General features: G+C 47.9%; 1 protein-coding gene across 2 annotated transcripts in view; it reads right to left on the reverse strand.

Moving 5' to 3' along the window:
- The window catches only part of CRMP1 (collapsin response mediator protein 1), a 42,140-nt gene extending 18,741 nt beyond the window's left edge, over positions 1-23,399 (reverse strand). The window contains exons 1-5 of one of the 2 annotated variants that reach the window (XM_083399004.1): positions 22,645-23,399; positions 15,264-15,352; positions 10,154-10,338; positions 5,940-6,104; positions 1,861-1,922 (exon numbers count right to left, since the gene is read on the reverse strand). In XM_083399004.1, the coding sequence (XP_083255130.1) occupies positions 1,861-1,922; positions 5,940-6,104; positions 10,154-10,338; positions 15,264-15,352; positions 22,645-23,025 (882 nt within the window). In that variant the 5' untranslated portion in view covers positions 23,026-23,399. Of the gene's footprint in view, positions 1-1,860; positions 1,923-5,939; positions 6,105-10,153; positions 10,339-15,263; positions 15,353-19,061; positions 19,211-22,644 lie in introns of those variants that run through there. The other variant, XM_083399005.1, reaches the window with a different exon arrangement.
- Between the last annotated feature and the right edge of the window lie 352 nt (positions 23,400-23,751).

A 23,751-nucleotide genomic window follows, 5' to 3' on the forward strand; every position in this document is an offset into this window, starting at 1 on the left:
CCTTTCATTTTAGGGTAGCACAACCAGTGGCGTAGTGTGGGGGGTGCAGGGGGGGCCGGCCGCACCGGGCACAACATCTGGGGGTTAGGGTTAGGGGGCGCAAATCCACGGGTTAGGGGGTGCAAATCCATGGGTTAGGGGGTGCAAATTACTTGCCTTGCCCCGGGTGCTGACAACCCACGCTACGCCACTGAGCACAACAGCCAAAAAAGGGTAAAACTTTATTTCACTCTGTTTCTTCATCTCGTCCCTTCTGATCAGCAAAGGAAAACACAGTGCTTGACACCAATGGGGAATTGGTTCCCCCTCCCTGTCTGCTGAAATCCTAAGAATTAACCCCACCCAGATATGCTTTGGAGTAACACATTTAGCATCACATTTACTTTGGCTCTAATTCCACTATCTTCTAGATAAATGTTGTCAATATAAGTTTGACAGGAACCTGAACATTAAAAAAATAATAATCTGTAGATGCTTTCTTGTTTATGATTTCATGAAGAGCTCACAATTTAACTCAGATTCCCACAATTAGAAGGCAAGAACTTCTGCAAAGTTTTTGCAGCAAATTATAAAAGCGATAAAGTCCCATCAAGATTAGAATGGTTTCAAAAAATGGCTGAATATGCGGAATTAGATAGCATGTCAGAAGAGATAAAAAATAAACCAAAACAGGTATTTATCTGAAAATGGGAAGTTTTTAAAACGTACTTGAAAAATAATAGTAGTAGTTTAAGGTGATATGCAGCGTTCAAATAATTTCAGTAGCAGTGTTAAAAATGTGGTAAAACCAATGAATGGATTAAGGGATATTGAAATTGAGCAAAACTCGTTATGCAATGGCAGCGAACAATTAATACAGAATCTGTAATAAGGAATAGACGGGAAGTCTGGTGCATAGAAAAAGACCACTTTTATTTTATGTATTTTATGTTTTGAAGGTTATTAGTTGATGTATTAATTCTCTTTTTTTCTTTGGTGGTGATGGAATTTATTTTCTTTTTCTGTATGGTGTGTTAAAGTGAACGGTAACAGAAAAATTTTAAAGAAGAAGAAGGCAAGAACTTCTAAAACGATTCCAAAGCTTTTTTTCTTGGAGAAAAAGCAGGAACAAAAACCAAACCAACTCTTGATCAGATGCTAAATGCATGTATTAAATGTGCGCAATTCTTGCTCTCTAAAGAGCAGCAGAACTGGGAGCACAGCACACAGGGAGGGGGGCAGGCTACTGTCCTGCTAAGCCGCCCCCCCCCCCAGCCCTTTCCAGAAGCTGCTATAAGTCTTGGGAGGAAGATCCCCTCACAAGACTAGCAGAAGCTTCCAGTAAAGGGGTAAATTGCGGGTGTGTGGAAAGGATTAATCCCACTTCCCCAAATTCTGTAGTCCCAGTGCTGCCCAGAGGCCTCACAGCTACACATTAAATAACAAAAGCAGTGCACATTAAACATTTACAAGCATTTGTAAATGTTTAATATTCTAAAGCAAGTTCTGGATATGCTCCAAGCATGTGAAGATACGCCTTGAAAACATGAGGCCATACCAGTCACTGTGCTGGAAATGACATGTTTCAAAACTCCAAATTTGTGTTCGCAATAGATTCTGCCATAATGTTATAACTGTAATATACACAAAACATTCATCACAAATTCAATTAAAAACTTTAGTCGACCTGAAATTCATGACTCCAAAGATAAAACAACAGAGAGGGTGTTCAGTAACTTCCATTTCAGAGGAAGGAGAGGGACATGACTGGTCACATTTCAACACACACCCATCCCAAACTTAAGCTTAATTCAAAAGCATGGATCTCAGTTAGAAGAGTTCCTGGGAATCAGAGATCTCATATGAAAATGCGCAGATTACCTGGCTGTCAGTCATTTGGTAGAGATCCTTGTAGACCATGTAGACTTGAAAAGAATTAACACCTATTTACAGGGGGAAAAGGTATTCAGAATAAAGCGAATGTGCATTTTTTTTTAGCATTCTGAAACAGTTACCTTCATAAATATTCACATATATACCACAAATATTCATCTTAGTACTATGTATGTTAAAACAGTTTTAATTTATTTTTTATTACTTGTTTAAAATCTTTCTCTGTTACCTCCCATATCATCTCAAAGTTGTATACAATATTTAAAAATATATCAAACATTAAAATATGGAAAGATAATGCAAATGAAAATATAAGGCAGAGTTAAAAATATGATATATTCAGGTCAAACACCAGTGAAAGCTGGGAGCACAGCTGTTTTGGGTTTTTTTTAAAAGGCAGGGAAGGTGGATGCATTGTGCAGATGCCTCCACAGAAAATACGATGACAGAATCACGCATGGCTACTTCTGTTTTAAGCTTAATAGTCCAACTAGTTCACTTTCTGCTTGCAAAGACAAGTTAATGATCAGATCCTGTTAAGAGTGCAAGCTTCTGGCAGAAAATAAAAATCCTAGTTACGTGCAGCTGTCTTTTAAGAAAGTGTTGTCTCCGCTTTTATTTCACAGTTCTTTTTCCTGATTCACAAAGTGTTCAGTGGCTTAGCCCAGGCATAGACCACCACTAGACCACAAGCTACATTAATTATTATTATTATTATTATTATTATTATTATTATTATTATTAACCCAGCCACTCTGAGCAGCTTCCAACAAAGATTAGAAATACATTAAAATGTCACACATTAAAAACTTCGCTAAACAAGACTGCCTTCAGATGTCTTCTAAATGTCAGGTAGTTGTTTATCTCTTTGACATCTGATGGGAGGGCGTTCCACAGGGCGGGCACCCACCACCAAGAAGGACCTCTGCCTGGTTCCCTGGAACCTCACTTCTTGCAGTGAGGGAACCACCAGAAGGCCCTCGGCGCTGGACCTCAGTGTCCAGGCAGAACGATGGGGGTGGAAACGCTCCTTCAGGTATACTGGGCCGAGGCCGTTTAGGGCTTTAAAGGTCAACACCAACACTTTGAATTGTGCTCGGAAACGTATTGGGAGCCAATGTAGGTCTTTCAGAATCGGTGTTGTATGGTCTCAGTGGCCACCCCCAGTCACCAGTCTGGCTGCCGCATTTTGGATTAGTTGTAGTTTCTGGGTCACCTTCAAAGGTAGCCCCACACAGAGCGCATTGCAGTAGCACCACTCTGGTGAGACAGTCTGTGGGCAGGTAGGGTCTCAGCCTGTGTACCAGATGGAGCTGATAAACAGCTGCCCTGGAAACAGAATTGACCTGCGCCTCCATGGACAGCTGTGAGTCGAAATTGACTCCCAGGCTGCGCATCTGGTCCTTTAGGGGCACAGTTACTCCATTCAGGACCAGGGAGTCCCCCACACCTGCCCACCCCCTGTCCCCCCAAAACAGTACTTCTGTCTTGACAGGATTCAACCTCAATCCATTAGCCGCCATCCATCCTCCAACCGCCTCCAGGCACTCACACAGGACCTTCACCGCTTTCACTGGTTCTGATTTAAAAGAGGTAGAGCTAGGTATCATCAGCATATTGATAACATAGGACTGCCAGGAGTCCTATTTTGGCCCACGAGTCCTTTCCTCCCTGGAGGGGCGAAGGAAGGGGAACCGGCACCTGGTGCGGGAGAGCGGGGCAAACTGCCTGGTGGCGCATGCATGTGCGCTGTACGTATGGTGCATGTGCAGCACAGCTACATAGGGCGCATGTGCATGCCCCGTACGTAGGGTGGATGCACAGCAACTTTCATAGCGCTGTTGCGCATGCGCCACTGGGCAGTTTTCCACCGCTGCTTGAGCGTGGGTGGCGGGAGAGGGTGCAGCAAAGGATCCTCCGCACGCAGCTGTGGTGGAGTGATGGTGGTGGCTCACTGCCATCACGCCTGGGGGCAGCGGGGCAAGCCCCCCATGGGATGCCCTCTTGCCACCCCTCTCATAGATGGCACCTGGGGTGGACCCCCCTTCCTCTGCCACTACCTCCCTGCCCTGCCCACTTGACCCTCGCCTGATGGCAGAAGGGATCAGGTGCATGTCAGGTAAAGTTGTAAACCCAAAGCAACAATCCCAGCCCTTGGAATGCACACCCAAGGGTTCCTTCGCAAGTGTGGCTTGTGCTCAGCACTGCTCATGTTTGGCTACACCGGCAGGTTAACAATATTAAAAGAAAGGAACCTATGGAATGTTCCTTTTTTATTATTGTTGCAGAAAATTATTCATATACGCTAAAACTGGAAGAGCTGTCAGACACCAGACTTAAGAGGATGGTATACTGAGTTATGGACAGAAGCAGTGTTAAGTGAATGAACTTGGGCTTTATGAGTGCAACAAGCTACACTGGTACCCCGCAAGACGAATGCCTCGGAAGACGAAAAACTCGCTAGACGAAAGGGTTTTTCGTTTTCTGAGGTGCTTCGCAAGATGGATTTTCCTAAGGGCTTGCTTCGCTAGACGAAACGGCCCTGCCTCTCGTGTCATGGCGATGGTCACTGCACGCACGCACGCTCCCTTCCCCGCGCCTCCGGCTCCCTCCCACTTTCCCGCTGATGGTTGGTGCCTCGCGCCGCTGCCCACCCCCCTCACGCGCTCCCCTCAGAGAGCCGTTGCCTCCAGCGCCTCTCTCTCCCTGGTGGCAGTTCCGCCGAGTCGCGCTCCTGAGCCCTGCCGCCCTCCAGCAGCTGCGTCGCACGGTGGCCACAATGCGCGGGTGAGTCTGAGGTACCGGCTGCGGCAGCTGCCCTGCTTCTCCCCGCCCCTCCCCGCCATTGTCAGTGTTTAAATGCAGTGGTGCTTCGCAAGACGAAAAAACTCGTACAACAAAAAAACTCGCGGAACGAATTAATTTCGTCTTGCGAGGCACCACTGTATTTGTAAAAATATCACATTTGACAATGAATTGAATTTTTAAATAAGTTTTTGGAATGCAAAAACAGGATAGCTGGTGAAGTAAGAGACAGAGAGCACAGAGAGGTGTATCCAAGAGTACTAAAGGAGCTTGAGGATATGATCTTCAAGAATTCTTGGAGAACAGGCGAGGTCCCTGAGGACTGGAAGAGGACAAATGTTGTCCTCATCTCCAAAAAGGGGGGGGGGGATTGAAGATACAGGTAACTACTGACCGGTCAACTTGACATCAATACCAGGAATGTCCTAGAACAGATAATTAAACAGTCTGCAAGAACTTAAAAAAGGATGCTGTGATTACTAAGACCCAACATGGGTTTCTCAAAAACAAATCATGCCAGAAAAAAAATCTAATTTCTTTCTTTCTTTTATAGAATTGCAAGCTTGGTAGATCAGGGGAATGCTATGGATGTTGTGCATAGCTGTCAACTTACAGATTTGAAAATAAGGGACCTGCAGCCTTGAAAATAAGGGACCTGCAGCCTCACCTGTTCCAGGCACTCCAGTCTTCCTGTCCTCCTGCAGTCTGGTCAAACTCATGCTGGTAGCTTCGAGAACACTATCCAACCAACTTTGTAACCAGAGGTTCAACTGAACAGAATATGAATCACATGCACCACAAGGCCTATGCAGCCTCAACTTAAGATGGCTCCCCGGCCTGGCTTTGCACTGCAAAGTTTGCAGCAGCACGTGCAACAAAATGGCGTCCAGCATTCAAAAAACCCCTCGGCTTGCATTAACTAGCCACACACAAGGCATGCAAGCTCCACCCCCCAGTCGTTCTTAGACTTCTTATTGGGTGAGCAACACAGCCAAGCAACACAGTTGGAGCCTCCCTCCTCCCTGGCCGGCAGGGAGGGAGGGAGAGGAGCTGCTTCCTTTGAAATTTAAGGGACATCATTTAAGGGACATCTATCAATAAGGGACAGCAGTGGGACATGGCGCTGGAATAAGGGACTGTCCCTTCAAATAAGGGACACATGACAGCTATGATGTTGTGTATCATGATTTCAGTAAGGTTTTTGACAATATCCCCCATATTTTTATCTCTTCATCTGACTATTCTGCTAGACTGTTACTAACCTTTATCTTGTACCAGGATATCCAGCTCTTCCCTGATTCCATCATACCAGTTGGTGATATCCACATGGAGAGAGTAATCGCAACAGGATTTTGTGTCTGCTGCCTCGTGCCACTTTTCAAAGGAGGTTAATAGGCTGGAGCTGGGTTCAGGAAGCACATGGTCAACTGCAATCAGGATGAAGGGTTTGTTAACAGGCAAATAAAGTTCAGTCCACATTTTATCTACAGATGCAATAGTACACGAAACAAAACAGGTCCTGAAACCTCTTGTTTCATTGCCACGCTGTTTCTGAAGAGCTTAAATAAACTAGTCATTTCTCTGTGCAAGGAAGAACTATTTCAATTAACTTAAGTTTGATCTAGCTTATTTCTTTTCGAATAGCAGGACACTGAGCTGAGCCGACAAAGCCAGTTAGAATAGGTCATCCCCTAAGAAATATGTGCAGCCTTGGCCAATGCCCACTTACGAGTAAGCACCAAAGTGGCCCACGTTGGAAGTAACACCAGGCCATAGGGTTGCTGTTGTTTTTAGCATAACCCCAGCCTGTCTGCATGCCTGAACCCCAGAAGGCACACTAGCCATACTATGCTTGAGACAGCAAACTAGGATCATAAATCACAGTTTGTTGTTATGCCCGTACTGACATCCTGGCTTAATCATAGCTGAGAATAAAATAGCTTGAACAAGAAGCCGCTCTCAACGGCACTTTCTCACACTGCTCTCTTCTCTCTTCCTAGAAATAGGCTCCTTTTCCCACCTAGCTCCTCACTGACAAATTCTCTCGCCCACCTTCACTGTTTAGCTCCACTGCAGTCTTTCAGTTTTTTATATAAATAGACTACATTCATCTAACAAGGGACATATGCTGAAAGGACACCTTTTGCCAATCATTCTCAACAGTTTTGTTTATTTTATTTATTACCTGATTTATATGTTACTTTTTAGGGTGCAACAGCCACTTTAAGACAGTGTCCAAAATTTATGACTTTAACAATAATAATAACAATAATAATAACAATAACAACAATAAGACATTACACCTGCTTAAAACTGAACAATAGCCACTAAAACATTAGAATAGTTTTTTTAAGGCAACAGCAGATAATAAAAAGACAGAAACAAAATTTTTTAGTAGTTTCTTAGACATTTCCAAAGATGGGGTCACTCATACTTTCCAAGAGAGACTAACTATAGGGCCACCACCTGAAAGGCCCTGTACCTGGTACCCATCAGACTAATGCAGGGCCTCAGAAGTGGATCTGAAAGCCCAGGAAAGTGCATATAGATGCAAGTGGCCCTTCAGATAACTTGGTACCAGCATTCTTGTTGCTATGTTCTGTACCAACTGGTTTCCTAATAGTCTTTAAAAAGAGTCCCATAAAGCCACTTCCGCCCTGCAGAGGAGGTGGGGTTGCGGGCTTCACAGCCCCACCATGCACACAGTGGCTGGAGCCCAGCCCCCGAGCGATTTAGGGAATCCCCAGCCACGTCACCCCCTGGCCAATCAGCTGGCTCTGGGGGCGTGGCCTGCCCTATTTAAGGCAAGCGGCACCGGGGATCTCCCTCTTTTCCTGCCTACCAGCTGTTCCTGTTTCCCACCTCCCACCCTTTAAGGTTTTTGTTACTTGACCTTGCTATGGACCGCCGTTGAGGGGCCTGGTAGGAATTTTTCCACTTGGCAAATTGGCACCAGCCACTTGGTTTTCACCTACCTCGTAGCATATCATCACAACTTTCTGGGTATTGGCAGTTAGGCATTGGTATTGTTCTGTAGATGGAAGAGGGGAGGAAGTGCCATCACCTGCCCCCCATATTGAAGGGTAATCTGATAAAGGATTCCGTGGGGCGTGGCCCTGTCCGAAGCCTAGGGAGGTGAGGGCCTAAGGCACGCCCCCTAGCGGTGACCCCGGGGGAGTTCCTAGTTGATGTGCATCAGCAGGACTCCCCCTAAAGGTAAAGGTACCCCTGCCCATACGGGCCAGTCTTGACAGACTTGGTGCGCCCATCTCACTCAAAGAGGCCGGGGGCCAGCACTGTCCGAAGACACTTCCGGGTCACATGGCCAGCGTGACATCGCTGCTCTGGCGAGCCAGAGTGCACACGGAAATGCCGTTTACCTTCCCGCTAGTAAGCGGTCCCTATTTATCTACTTGCACCCGGGAGTGCTTTCAAACTGCTAGGTTGGCAGGCGCTGGGACCGAACAACGGGAGCGCACCCCGCCACGGGGATTCGAACCGCCGACCTTGCGATCGGCAAGCCCTAGGCGCTGAGGCTTTAACCCACAGCGCCACCCGCGTGCCTAGCGCCACCCGCGTCCCTAGGACTCCCCCTACTGGTGGTTAACCCTTCCCAGACTTCAAGTGGACAGGCTGAACCGGATATAGTCGGTTAGGACCAATGCCTAAGCCAACACCACTCTTCACCTGTAACCAATAAAGTTGTGGCCTTTTTTAGCCCATTAGCCTTAATAATTGTGTCATGTGTCTTTATTTTCAGGGGGGGCAGGAACTCGCCATGCAAGGAGCATATTACAGAGATACAGAGGATGTATCACTGAGCTAAGCTGAAATTTTCTGCACAGGGCCACAAGTAAACCAGCCAAAGCCGGTGTGATCACACACTAAGATGAAATGTAAAGTGTTTTACCGACACTTTATGAGACTGAAACTGCTAAGTGGGGTCATACTCAGTTTTGGAGCGCACTGTTATCAGTATCCTGAGGACAGCCAGCTCTGTTTCTCATTTTCATCTTCTGCAGGTGAGGCAGCGGATGTGCTGAACTGTTGCCTGGTCACAAGGGACTGAATGAGGACCAGTGGACTGAAGTTTAATCTAGACAAGACTGAGATGCTGCTAGAGAATGGCTTTCCTGTCCAAGTGAGTGGCATGCAGGATGCTCTAGACAGCGTCCCTCTGGATTACTGCAATGCACAGGGGTGTCTCTGAAGATGATTCGGAAACTAGGCAGCATCGAATGCACCCACCTGATTGCTAAGAGGTTTAGGGCAAATGGATCACGTGGCACCGGCCCTTGACTCAGCCGCAGTGGCTGCCTGTTCATTTCCAAGTCCCATTCAAAGTGGTGATTTAACCTTAAATCTCTATATGGCTCAGAACCCCAATATCTTTTCAAACCCCACTCATGATTTGAACCTACCCAGACCCTCTGGTTTTCATCCAGGGCCCTTCTCTGGGTGTTCCTCTCATGGAAGTTTGGAAAACTCTCCCCAGTGAGATTCACCCTGCTCCATCACTTAACACCGTCCCTACGCTAAGTAAAAACTTACCTATTCTCCCAGGCATTTGATGGATAATGATTTTTAAAATTATTATTACTACTACTGGTGGCGACCATTTTCGGCGCTTCCAATTGACGCATGATCACCGATGCAAGGGGCCTTTCAGAGACCCAGAAGGTGGTAAAAGGAGGGCAGAACGGGGAGAAAGGGGGTGGGGCATAATGGGCCAGGGCACTCTTATACACTCTCTGCCAACGCATGCGGGGGCTGGGAATGGAACCCAAGTGCGAAATGGTCGCTGCCTGTTTTATTTTGCTGTCTATTGATAGAATGCATTTGCTCATAGCTGTCAACTTTCAGATTTGAAAATAAGGGATCAGCAGCCTCACCTGTCCCGGGGACAGTCTACGGGATATCTAACAATCCGGGATAGCAGCGGGAAACGGCGTTGGAATAAGGGAATTTCCCGCAAAAAAAAAGGGAAGGTTGACAGCTATGCTTTTGCTGTTGTTTCAATAGATTTCTTTTACAGATTATTTTATTCCTTCCTTCCCTTCCCAGCCTTTCACCCTATGGTCCAAGGGCAGGTATGGTTACCATTGTATTACATTGTCCTTTTTTGGCATTCTTTCAGCTTTCAATTTTTTGAGCTCACTTGGAGACTTATGTGGTAAGGAACTAATAAATTGAAATAATAACAACAATAATAACAATAACAACAATATATCCAGTTAAAAATCTAATGTTTTCATTGAGCAGCAGTTTGTTTTTCTTCAGTCTAGCTAACCCATTTGCACATATCATTACAGCCACTGAAGCTTCAGCTATTACTATCTTTAATGGGGAGAAAGGTCTGGACTTACTTGTTTGCTCTCCTGTGCCATATGAAACTAAACCTTTCTCTAATGCTTCTGTGAATGGGACACATCCTCAGCTTTTCCATTATGAAGTGCTGGGCATTTCCAGTACTTACTGATCATGGTAGTGCCTCCTCCTAGAGCTGCCTTTGTGCCATGATAGAAATCATCAATAGCCATCATGCCTTGAGAGGGCTTCTGCAGGTAAGTATTGACATCGATGCCTCCAGGAATAACCATAAGCCCATTCGTCTCAATGGTCTTCACTCCACCAGGAACAATCAAATTCTCTCCTATTTGTCTGACGAAAAGGAAGAAGGGCTATTTTGGTTCTTTTGTCTAGAAGCATTAACAACAATCTTGAAGGTTTCAAATATAAACCTCAACTTCAGTTGAATCATGGGTCTAATATTAGGGTCTAACATGTGATTATACAGCATCCTGCATCCCAATAGATCTCACTGCATTTTTGCATGCATTTTGCAACCATAGATCCTGCATATGACAGTTTAGCTACAGTATCTCATGGGCTGGTCTTTACGCTGCTTAGAATTCCTACAAACCACTTGTGTCATATACTGTAGCTTTCCTTACAGCACAGTGAAGCTATTACTATGTCCACTACCAGAAAGAATATCACAGCCAGCCCAAACCTGACTTCCAGTTCCAAAACATGCAAATCATAACACAAACGTTGGCAATGGAAGAATGGTGCAAATTGCCCATGCCTTTGTGAAGTTTGATGAACTATTTGGGTTGTATAGTTCTTCTGATAATATAATTGATTAAAGTTGTCCGTTGCTTCTTGCAAACCTCTCTCCCACTGTCCCTCTAATACCCCAAATGGGCTCATAGAAGAATCACAGAATCACAGGATTATAGAATTAGAAGGGATCTCATGTAGTCCAACCCTCTGCAATGCAGGAATCATGAACATTCTTAAGATGTATCGGAACTTAGGAGCTAGAGCTAAAGGTATACCCTGGAACCCCATGGACACAATTGCCCCGTAGGCAGTGCTACAGGGAAACAACAGCTCCGCAGCTGTGGGTGGCTGAACAAGCTTCAGCCATGCCAACTAAACATTTAGAGATGTGGTTCCTGATTGGTGGCCTGCGAACTAAACATTTAGAGATGTGGTTCCCGATTGGTGGCCTGCGAACCTCAGGCATTCTGTGTAACCCACCCAGGGAGTCTGTGACACCGTTCACATAACAAAAACTGCCACAGAGATATCAAAAATTTCAAAAGAGGGGGTCCTTGGCTTGGCTTTTAAAAAACAGTGAGTGCACAGTACTTAGCTAATTGTGAACCACTGATTTAGAGAACAAAGAAATTAAATTTCATTTATCTTATTTAACAGAATTTATATACTGCTTGATTTTAAGAAAACATCTAAGAGGTTTACAAAAATCCAGCTCAGTCATTCCACACACATGAAACACTCTCCACAATTTTTTGAGCATCACGGCATCAATGCGGTTTACATATAAATTGGGTCAATACCAAATAGTGCAAATTTTGCAATGTGAAAGGCTAGTTTGGCTGGAGAGCTCACACTAAAGCACTAAAGGGTTTTCTCTGGAAAAATTCATACTGAAAAGTTTTCTGGAAAATTACATTAATCTGCAAAAACAAAACAGTTTTGCATCAGAAAATTTACTGGTGCCTTAGAAGGTGATTTAATTTAGTGTGTTTATTTACCTGTATTTGTTTCTGTTCACTAACAACCTTGAAGCTTCCAAGCTTGCCTAAGATTGTATCTGCAACTGGCATTTTGACTAATGAACATATGAAACGGAAAACTTTCCACAGAATCCAGGACTGTGGCTTGTATCACTCCAGACACCCCATGAGCTGCAACCAAAACTAATTTTTGGGTTTACAGCTCATCCTTTACCTGGAGCAAGACAAACCATGAGCCTCAATTCAGACAGCAACCTAAACAAACCATGGCTTAGCTCCCAGTGGTGCAACAGCAGGAGCAGCAAAGGCCTTACATATGTACCTGCTCATAGTATACTTCCTAAGAGGAAGAGCTATAGCCAGCCATGAATACTAGAATTGATTTGCCCGCCTGCAGTTAACTTATGTTTAGAAAATGCAATAGCTTCCTCAGTTTAAGATAAAGTGAATGAGAAATTCTAATATCAAAGCATATGAATGCCATGTCCCTCACATTCTATATCAGTCTGTTGCAGGAAAAACACAAGTCAGGACTAACAAATTTATGTGGCATAAGCTTTCATGGGTTTAAGCTCACTTCAGCAGAGCTACATAAAGTGTTAATCCTCAAGAGGCATATATACACATATATATAACACCCAATTATACATAAAGCACACACATGTGCAGATAGAAGAAATTTGAAGGGAATGGGCTTGAGGGTGGCAGGCATTGTTGTTACACAACCACTCCAAGAGGCCCGGCAATGTCTGTGTCACATTACTATGCAGAGCACAAATGAAACAAGATCCACTCAGAAGATTGCAGGAATTTACAAATTACTATTATGTGTTAATGCAAATTGAAGTTAATCATTGTAGGGATTTTATCAAGAATAGGTTGTCTTTGGTTTAAGCAATAGTTTGGAGGCAGAATTAAAGGAAATCGGACCCTGAAGTACAGCACGTGGGAAGCCACACAAAATTGGTCAGTGATGACCAAACTTGGCCCTTCAGCTATTTTGGGACTACAACTCCCATCATTCCTAGCTAACAGGACCAGTGGTCAAGGATGATGGGAACTGTAGTCCCAAAACAGCTGGAGGGCCAAGTTTGGCCATCACTGGGCTATGTAATTGATTTGTAACTGAATTGGTATTGTTATTTGGCATTAATATAATTTGGTGCATACTGGATTTCTGTAACTGAAAATTAATAAAATTTATTTAACAAAAAAGAAGATTGCAACCCACTCCCAACCAGTAATAAACTAGACCACAGCAAAGAAGATTTGGGGGGGGGGGATTCTATACCTCTTGCAATTTCTTACTTTATTTTCTGCTATTTCTCTGATAAACAACCCCTCCCCAAACACACACCAAGGTACTGTATATCTAGTTTGGCCATCATAGGGTCAAATCTGCATCCAAATCAGTCGTTTCACATGGGGACATCCTTTTAAAACAGCTAAGCCCCTTCTATGTATGATGGAAATTCTTTGACTGGAAGTACATGCTTGCCTAACAGCTTTTATGCTGTGAATCCTACACTATACTAAGGGCATGTGTCCCCCACCAGAGGTTGTGCTACTTCTGGGTAGTTTGTCCACCTTGTGTCCTCACCCTGCACCCTTTCACGTGTGCCTCCTGTAAGCTGTTAGCATGTGACAGTGGCCACACCCCGGAAAACGGCTTCAACTACCCAGCTAAACCAGGGCAGCCAGCTGGTCTCAAACCCATTGAGTTAGAGACGTCCCCTTGCATGCGAAGACAGGCTCCAGTGGATGGGGTGGACAAGACCAATGGTGGGTTTCAATGGTCAAGAAGGTGGGTTTTGCGTGCACTGTAGGAGGAAATGGGGGGAGGGGGAAGATAAGGCTCCTCAACCTGGGAAGGTAGCCCACTTAGGAGAAGGAATACTCTGACCCTAAACCTCTGGTGCCTTGTGGGAAATCTTCAGGAGAAAAAAAGCCTAAGAAGTTTTGTTGTTGTTGTATAGTCATTTAGTCGTGTCCAACTCTTCGTGACCCCATGGACCAGAGCATGCCAGGCATTCCTGTCTTCCACTGCCTCCCGCAGTTTGGTCAAACTCATGCTGGTAGCTTCGAGAACACTGTCCAACCATCTCGTCCTCTGTCCTGTTGTTCCCTTCTCCTTGTGCCCTCCATCTTTCCCAACATCAGGGTCTTTTCCAGGGAGTCTTCTCTTCTCATGAGGTAGCCAAAGTATTGGAGCCTCAGCTTCAGGATCTGTCCTTCCAGTGAGCACTCAGGGCTGATTTCCTTCAGAATGGATAGGTTTGATCTTCTTCCATGGGACTCTCAAGAGTCTCCTCCAGCACCATAATTCAAAAGCATCAATTCTTCGGCGATCAGCCTTCTTTATGGTCCAGCTCTCATTTCCATACATCACTACTGGGAAAACCATAGCTTTAACTATACAGACCTTTGTTGGCAAGGTTTTTTCCATACACAAATCCAGAAAGGAGTCCCCAAGATGGTTGGTGGTGCCTTGAACTCCTCCTTCCAGCAACTCCCAGCTGGAGCCAAACATACTGTTCTGCTTTCCTTAGGACCACATTAAAGGTAAAGGTACCCCTGCCCGTACGGGCCAGTCTTGACAGACTCTAGGGTTGTGCGCCCATCTCACTCAAAGAGGCCAGACACTTCCAGGTCACGTGGCCAGTGTGACATCGCTGCTCTGGCGAGCCAGAGCCGCACACGGAAGTGCCGTTTACCTTCCCGCTAGTAAGCGATCCCTATTTATCTACTTGCACCCGAGAGTGCTTTCGAACTGCTAGGTTGGCAGGCGCTGGGACCGAACAACGGGAGCGACCTTTCGATCGGCAAGCCCTAGGCACTGAGGCTTTTACCCACAGCGCCACCCCGCGTCCCTAGGAGCACATTAGCTAGGATGAAAAGGAGATCTTGTCCTCTGGGCAGCCCAGGACTTTGATACACACTGCCCAGGCTCGCGTCCCGGGGAGGTCACTTTGGTGCTCCTAACACAGCAGTTTACACACTCAATGTCTCTCAAGACAGATGGATGCATGTTCACTTACCACTTTGCTCCCACTGAAAGTTTTTAAAGTCACATTCACATGGCACCTTGCTCAAGCCAGCTTCAATCTAACTAAAAAACTGGATGCAGAAGAAGTGGTTAATGTGAACAAATCCTAACACCCATCATACATGCACAGGTGAGCAACTTGCGCAGATGACAAAATAGGAATTTGGGAGGGCAGGTGTTGCAGGGGCAGAGAAACCAAAAAGTTCATGTCTGTTGGGTGAAGACATTCTCCCCCCCCTAATGTTAACAATGCTGTGAAATGCAGTTTGAAACACAGAAGGGGTGTATGTTTGACCTTGCTAATGTGAACATACCCCAAATAGAAACTTTGGGCTGGAATCAATCCAGTCAACTGATATCAGAAAAGACTGGATGGGGGAGCCTGTAGCTTTGACTATAGATAAGATATGTTAAATAGGCAAGTGCACCATAATGTTGCTAGCAACTCTTGCATCACCAAACATACACAGAAAGTTCAAAGTTTTAAAACTAACTTTATCAGCCCATCTTCCAGGTAAACATCTGCATAGAAGGAGTGGTCATCATTAATAATCCGTCCACCTTTAATGAGCAGGCGTTCACTCTGAAGGGGGGAAAGGAGAAAAAGAATTAGGTCTAATAGCTTACTTAAAAACATGTAGTTAACCATCAACAGCACAAGGTCTTAAGAGAACTGCAGTGCGATCTTCATGCACAATATCACTACTGTAATTCTAGATTAGGATATCTGTTCTCAGGTCGTATTTCCTGCTACTTAAAGTCAACTTCTTTACATCTAAAAACTCCAAAGGTTTTAGCCACCTAATGTGTCTCTGGTAACTTGTGAGAAATAAGTTCTGAAATGTTCAACATAATCTCCAACTAAGCAGATACCAATACAATTAGCACCCCTTTCTCAACATCGAAATGGACTACGGCTGCTCTTCTGAGCAGTGTGCCAGGAACCTTCACAGACTGGCTTTTTTTTAGCAGGACCAGCACCAGTTCATCACCAAAGGAGATATCAGTGCAGAGCAGGGCTGTGGGGCTTGTGTGGTGGTGGATGGCCCTGACAAAATCCTCTTCTTTGCCCAGCTCCACTTGCGAGCTAACACTTATTTTCTATTCCAGAAAACATTCTCCCAGTAGAGATCTTTTAGAACCATTACCAAACCCAAAAGTGGCCAGTGTATTTGCTGAATGTATTAATTTTTCTTATTCTGTATCCAAGAGGTATGATCCCCTAGCCTCTGTAATGGATGCTTCTGAAAATTAGGTGATTATAAGACACCATGTTTTCCTTTAATAGTGAAAAACTCCTGGTCAGTTAAAACCATTTCTTTGATATCCTTTTTATTTTCCAAAAGTTAGTTTGCTCAGAGGGGCTATTTATAGGGTCTACTACATTTTTCCGACTGACTGTCCAACCAGAAACACTTTCAATATTTGATTATTAAGAGTTTTCAACCAGGTTATGTGTGAGCATCTCTACAACAGACAATCCTGTCCTGCAAATACTTTTTTTTTTTTGCTTCCTAAATTTTGTTATTGGGAGTTCAAATAGGCAAGATAAGCTTTGCAACCACTGAGTTGCTAAATCAAAGTACAACTCTCTGCAAGAATTTGGCTCCAATTTGTAACTGAGCAACAACAAAAAAATCCAGCAGACCTTTAATCTTAAAATAAGTCTTGATCATTTTGCTTATAATGTGTGCTAGAAATATGGTATGTTAACAAGTTTCGTGCATTTACATTTAGCATTGGACAGGATAAAGAGCCTCTGTTTGAATTTTCAGATACTGATGAAGCTAACCATTATAAGAAAGCTATATGAATTTGTTAATTATATTCTAAAATGGGTAACAGAAACAGTTCATCTAATTGCCCTGTATGAGCTAGCCTTTTTCCTGAAGAACTCCAACCACCATGTGGCTCAAAAAATGGGCATTTACCCACAGATGTGTGCTGTAATGCAGCTTTTGAAGGCGTGGGGAACCTGGCAGGAAAAACAGGGCAACTCTGTTTCCCTGACTCCTAGACTGCAGCAGCAGAGAAACAGTAGTTAAGGCTGAGGAGCAGTTAAACTCAGAGAGTCCACAAGCTTTAAGTCAGTGTGGGGACTCGGGGACCCTCCGGATGATCTTGGACTTCTGCACTGGCGTAACACCTTGGTTGCTGGACCTGCTCCTGCATCTTGACTAGCTGTCTAGCGTGCAGACTTTCAGCTGGTGAAGGCTTTCTTGACACAGAAATAAACAGCAGGGGAAAGTTTGCCGACTAAAAGCTTGTGCATTAAAGAGACATGAGCAGGTGCATAAAAATAAACCAAGCTGCTCCAGCGACCCTGCCTTTCCCCCTGTGCTTCAAATTCACATGTTTTATCAAGAGGGTGTGATTAGAACCTCTTCATTTGTCTCACCTCCCTTTCCACCTAATTGGTTTGTTCAAAATAATTTTTCAAATGCTGTTTTTCTGTCAGTGAAAAGTAACTGTCATATAAACAGTTGGTGTTCTTTTGAGTGGCTGCTAGGAATTAGCACTCACCTGGTCCCCTGCTCTATACTGTATTCATTCCTTCTGGTGCCTAAGGGGGTTTCACCTCCAAAAGCCCCACAAGGAACGAGTCTGTTCAACAGCCACAAAATGCCAAATGTCTGTTGGGGGCAAGAGGAGGGGGGTTGAAATATTGACCAGTTTGGTGCTGGTGGGGTTGAATGTCCTCCAAATACAGAGAATTGCTACCTTAATATTGCTGGACAGTTCTAAGATTCTTGCATCTTCCTTAAGCTCCCTGCAACTTGTTGGACTAACGGCTAATCAAATTTGTCCCTGGACCCAACTATCCCTTACTTAATGTTGTGATCAGGATTGCAATCAAGAATTTCACCTAACACGCAATTTGAAACAGGTTTGGAGGTTCGTCAGATTTCAGAGGGGGAACTAATCAATGTTTTGGGGAAACAGACAATCCACACATCTGCACATTACAACCAGTTGCTGCCACAAGGAAAGTTAAAGCAAACGTTAAGGTTTTTTCTTAAGCTATAAAACTGAGAGGTTTTCATGAAACCTTGAGAAGTCTAGCAAGCTTCTTAACAAAATAGATTTGCACAACCCTGGGTGTCTGGATAAACGGGTGGAGTCTCAAAGAGAAACAAGTACATTCTTTATTGCTTAAAATAAATCCTGTGAACTGCCCTGAGACCTATGGGTATGGGTGGTATATAAATTTTATAATAATAATATCCAGATAGATTCCTGGTTGCTCCCAGCAATACTTGGATTTTCAGAGGGAAACTTGTGGGCAGCCACAGCTTCTCCTTTTCCATGTGGTGCTAGAGCGACATCGAGCTGTATCACATCCCTATGTTTCTATCTGTGAATAGTACACAATGCGCCACCTACCACCAGTGGCGTAGCGTGGGGGGGTGCAGGGGGGGCGGCCGCACCGGGCGCAACATCTGGGGGTTAGGGTTAGGGGGCGCAAATCCATGGGTTAGGGGGCGCAAATTACTTGCCTTGCCCCGGGTGCTGACAACCCACGCTACGCCACTGCCTGCCACCCTAGAGCAAGCAGCCTTTTGTGCACTTCACAATTTCCCATGCGGCAGAATTTCTTCTTTCTCTGTGTTGCCCTTTAAAGGAAATCCAAACATGCGGCCCTAATCACACTTACAGGGAGTGAGCCCCGTTGAACACAATGGGACTGGCTTCCGAGGAAGCATGTGGCAGGAATATGCCGCGCACCTCTTGACAGCCTCGTGGCAAGTGGCGGAGGCCGGCGCTGCGCGAGGAAGCACATCGCGAGCCCGTGGGAGGTGGGCGCCCAGGGAAGCGCCCCCAATGCCTTTTGCATGGGGAGATGTGGGGCTGGCTGCTCCGCTTCGGAAAGCCAAGGTCGCCTCCACGATGCACATCAAAGCTCCCACAGAGCTCTTAGCATTAAGCCCCCTTTGGAAACCCCGCCGCGGGATCCTATTCCGGAGACACCCGCTCCCCCGCTCCCCCCCCCCCGGTAGGTGCTCAGCCTGGCGGGGGCGGCTGCCCCCTTGCCCCGGCGCCCTGCAGGCGCGCGCCCGGCTCCCCGCGCTCTTTTGTTCTGCTTGGCCCGCCTGGCTCCGCGCCTCTGCAGCCGGGAAGCGGCGCTGCTGCTGCCCCGTCGCGGCCCCAGGGGAAGCCGCCCTCCCCACGTCCGGCCCTCGGGGCTCCTCCAGCGGCGGCACACGCGGCGCTGGCCCCCCGGGCGACCCCACCCCCCCAGCGGACAAAGGGAGGCTGCAGAGGGGCCGCGCCTGCCGGCTGCTGCTGCTCACCGTGATGCGCGGGATGCTCTTTTTGCCTTGGTGGCCAGACATGCCTCCGGCTGCGGAGAGGGGCGCGCCCGGCGGCGGCACAACAAAGCGCGGCGGCGCCGGCCGAGGAGGAGTCGCCAGGCAGGCAGGCGGGCGGGGAGGGGCGCGGCGGATCGAGGGAGAGGCTCCCCCCGCGGGACTGGGGAGGACGAGCTCCGTCTAGAGGCGGCTGCGGGGGCTGCACTGCCAAGGCCGCTTCCCCACCCAGGAAGCGCCTCCTAGCACCCGGCCTGCCTCTCGCGCCGGAAAACGCCGCCTCCCGCTCGGCCCCCGGCCGGAGAAAAGGGCCCCGGGAGGGCCTGGCCCAGAGTGGGCGCTGCCATTGTGTCCCAGGTGCAGGACGGCGCCCGCCCAGAATCCTTCCGCTGCTCGCTCTGGCTGCAGAGGAAGGAAGCGCCCTTTGCCCGAGAGGGGGGAATGGTCAGGGCAGGGGGACCCCCAGGCGAACCCCAAAATGGCGCCTCCCCGTCAGGGAAGAACAGGTGCGCCAAGAGCTTCATCGGGAACAAGCAGGGGAGGGGAAAAAGAAAGACCAGCTTCAGGATCTGCTAGATCTGACTTGGGGTGGGCCGGCCCTGAAAGGTGTGGAAGAGGCTGGTGCTATTCTTAGCTTCTGTCATCATCACCCCATATTGTTCTGGGGTGCTTCACATCCCTGCGAAACCAGTTTGACCAGACATTGGACTGGAGGGGAAACCAGAGGCAGATATGCCCCCTTCAACCTCCTCAACTGTCTCTGGGCATCCGAAGGAGCAGGACAGCCACCCGCCTTTTCAGCTGGTCCCACCAAAGGAGAACTAAACAGGCCACTCTCTGTCTGCAAGAGCTTTTAAGCTGCCCTTTTGAGTTACTGGAAGGCGTATACACACAAATAAAATTCGATAGAACTATGAGAACCAAGTAAACTGGCACATGTTTTCTTCAAAACCACATTTCAATGATGGGCAACAACAATGGGGCTGAGGAGATACATGCGGAGCATACATGTAACTAGCGTGTATGTGTCATGATGGTTGCAGCTAAACATCAGTTGAAGACTGCTTCTCTATGACTTTCCTAGCAATATGATGCTCACTGATGACAATTTCATATAGGAGGGAGAGAAACTCTCTCCCACGCCATTCGCTTCTTAAAACACAGTTCTGTGCAGTTTCTAATAGCCAGCTTCAAAACATATCTGAAAATTAGTACTTTGGCCTCAGTATTAACTCAGTTCAGTTTTTCTTCTTCCCATATTTTCATAGCACCAAGTTGGTTATCTTAAATCTAGAACCCTGATTTTTCTAGGGTTCTAAATCAGGAGAGGGAAAGTGTATATGGATAGAGTAGGGTCCTGCTCCTGAAATTATTGCTCCAACTTGTGGAAGGCAACAAGGGCCCAGAGCTAACATGCCCATCCCTGCTTTCCCTTACTGCCTGAGGGATGTGGAATGCCCAAACAGAATTACGTCCTTCATTATCCTACGCAAAGGATTGTATCCAGTGCTAGTCCTACTCAGACTAGACCCATTCAAGTTGGTGGACATGATTAATTTAGGTCCATTAATTTCAGTGGGTCTGTAATATTGTGAAGAAACAGATCCTGGATATTTAGAGGGTGGATCATGGTGCATGGCAATGGCAGGCAAGTCCAACCAGCCCTGTTTGGTGAGCATGTTATGGGATGTTTGGACTGATATAAGCTTGGCTAACTGCAGTCACAATGGGTTTCAGTAGGGATAGTGGCAAACATCTTTCCCTTTAATTTCCCGCATGCCAAGAACAAATTATGGCCTTGAAAAAGTGATACATTTCTGAAGGCTTCAATATCTGGAAGAATTCCAATAATGACCTTGCTCAAAAGGTTTTGCTACAATTTTACATTCTTCCCTTTCTCCAGTGTTCATTGCAACGCACAGCTGAAGACATACAGATGTCGGCAGGTCACAAATCACTAGCAAGTTTTCTTGTACAATAATAAAACAATGCCATTCTTTCAACAGCTTCCATTTCTGATCAAATCCTTGAAAGACACTTGATTTTTCATTTGGGGAGGAGATAACTGTAAATATCTGGATGCATACGAATGATATTAGGGTATGTGAACTAACCTTCCCAAGTCTTGCATGCCATGACAGCTAAAAGCTAGATGTTCTTCCTTAACAAAAGGTTCCTAGGCAGCCAATCAAGACGGGTTTCTTGATCAGCTCATTAGTCATTGTCCCCCCCACCCGCTCGCAACCCCCATAACCAAACTTGACTGAGTGTTTCGATGCTCCAGTGACTCCAAATAGAAATTAGCTAACTGCTCAGCTTTTCTGAAAGAAAGGTCAAGCAGAGCACAGAGAAGCCATTGCCCATTGATGAGCTCAGAAAAGCTGGAACTGCACAACCAGAACTCCAGATGAAGACTGTCTGACTTTATAGAATTCAAAAATTCTTGAATTTGCAGGGCTTGCAACTGCTTGAGCTACTACCTAAACTGTTAGTCATAGAGATAAGATACAGTGCTTTAAAAGAGACTGTTCCCCAACGCACATGTATGGCAGCCGTGCAGAGATAAGTTGATGTAAGTAATCATGGAAAGGGAAACTGATACTGACACATTTCAGTCACAGGGCATTAATATTCAGAGCATCTGCACACAAGTTCTTAGCACCTGCATGCACATCTGACTACCCTAGGTGAGCAGCCTCCACTGAATAGCTTTCTTCCAGACGTGCAAAGGAAGGGGATTGCTGGCTATCGTTGGCTGTAGGCATCTTATCTTCAGAGATAGGAGACTGCAGCTCCGGGGGGTGAAGTCAAGACCCTGCATTAGCAGCATGGAAGCGACCTCCCATTGATGCAAGCCTGGGCAGTGTGTATATGGAGGTCCTGGCTGTCCAGATGGCAAGCCCCCCCCTAGACCTCTCTGATGTGGTCCGTCATTAAGATATGGCTGTTTTGTATTAGTGGGCACTGTGGGTTTTATTGAATTTGCATGTTGAATTGCTTTGACTGTCACTCAAGAGACCTTTGGTTATGAGACGACAGCTAGACAGAGAAGCAACTAAAATCAGATTTCAGCGGGGAAACACGTTTTGCAGTATATTCATGACATGCTAGCTAAGGGCCAAGTTACGTTTGATGAGCGAGAAATGACCGCATTTCCCCCCGCATTCCTCCTCGAGAGACACCCCAGAGAACTCAACTGCAGCCCCGGAGAACCCAGCCCGCCCAGTGGCGTAGCGTGGGTTGTCAGCACCCGGGGCAAGGCAAGTAATTTGCGCCCCCTAACCCGTGGATTTTAGCAGGGGGCAGAGAGCTGCGAGTGCGAGCGCCCCCCCCCAGATGTTGTGCCCGGTGCGGTCGGCCCCCCCTGCACCCCCCACGCTACGCCACTGAGCCCGCCGCTCCCCGCTCTCCTCCTCGGGCGCTGGGCTGGCCTGGCTGCTGCTGCTGCCGGCGCTGGCGGGCCTGGTGCGGGTCTCCTCCCCGATTCCGCAGCGAGCCCTGCAGGGGGAGCCGCGACTCGGGCGGGCGGCGCCTGCCTGCTGGGCCTGGGGAGCCCCGCCGCGCTTACCTTGCCATTGTGGGCGCCGCGCGGCGGATCCTTGCCGGCCGGGTAGCGGATCTCGACGGCGGGCGCGCGGGCCTCCCTGTCGCCGCTGGGCGAGCTGACCACGGAGCCCGAGATCTCGCTGACGTCGCTGGCCGTCTCGCTGTAGCTGTCTCCGCCGGCGCCGTCCAGCAGGTCGTGGCGGCTGCCGCTGCGCGGGGTGCGCGAGCCCTTGCGGCCCACGCTGTAGGCGTCGAAGTCGATGGTCTTGTTCTCGTAGGCGCCCTCCACCGAGGCGAACATGCCGCCGTACTTCTGGCGGGGCGTCTGCGCCGTGGTGCCCGGCCGCGCCAGGTAGACCGGCAGGTCGTCCTCCGTGTTCCAGATCCTCTTCCTCTCCGCCATCCTCGCGGGGCCACGGGGCGGGGGCCGCACGCACGGCCCGCCGGGCCCTTCGCGCCTTACCGGGAGAAGCCGCTCGCCCGCCTCCCGAGCGCTCCTCTTTCCCTGCCGGGACCGACCCTCGCCCGCCCGCCCGCCCGCCGGCCCGGAACACGTGAAAGAAAGTACAAAGGACGAGGCGGCGGGGAGGGGGCTGGAGAAGCGGCGCGGACGAATGGGAAGCGGCGGCGGCGGCGTCAGCAGGGATTGCAGCGCCGCAGCCCGGCCCGGCTCGGAGGCGGAAGGTCGCGCGCAGAAGCAGCGCACGCCGAGGGCCGCGCAGCCGGACGCCGGGGGCCGCGAGCCTCGCCTCTCTCCAGGGGAGGGGCTTCCCGGACGCCCAGCGCAAGGCCAGGCCGGCGCACCTCCCGCCTCCGAGCGGCTGCCGGGCTCCGGGGAGCGGCAGAGGCTGCCCCGGGCGGGCGGAAGGGCGGAGGAGGCCGGCAGCCTCGCGGGGAAGGGGCGTCTCGGCCCGGCGCGCCGAGGGAGCTGTCCGTTCAGCACCACGGAGCAGCCGCCGCCGCCGCCTTAGGGGAGCGAAGCGCCGGCCGAGAAAGATCTCTGGGTTGCCCAAAGGCAAGGGCGCGCTTGGGGGGTGGGCGGCTTGGCCCCCACCAAGGCGCACAAGTCACGCCTCTGCAGTGGCTGGGAGCCCGCGCTCTCTCGGCATTCCCCAGCTCTCTCCTCCGC

Source organism: Podarcis tiliguerta (assembly GCF_965153285.1).
Source record: "Podarcis tiliguerta genome assembly, chromosome: 9".
NCBI lineage: Eukaryota > Metazoa > Chordata > Lepidosauria > Squamata > Lacertidae > Podarcis > Podarcis tiliguerta.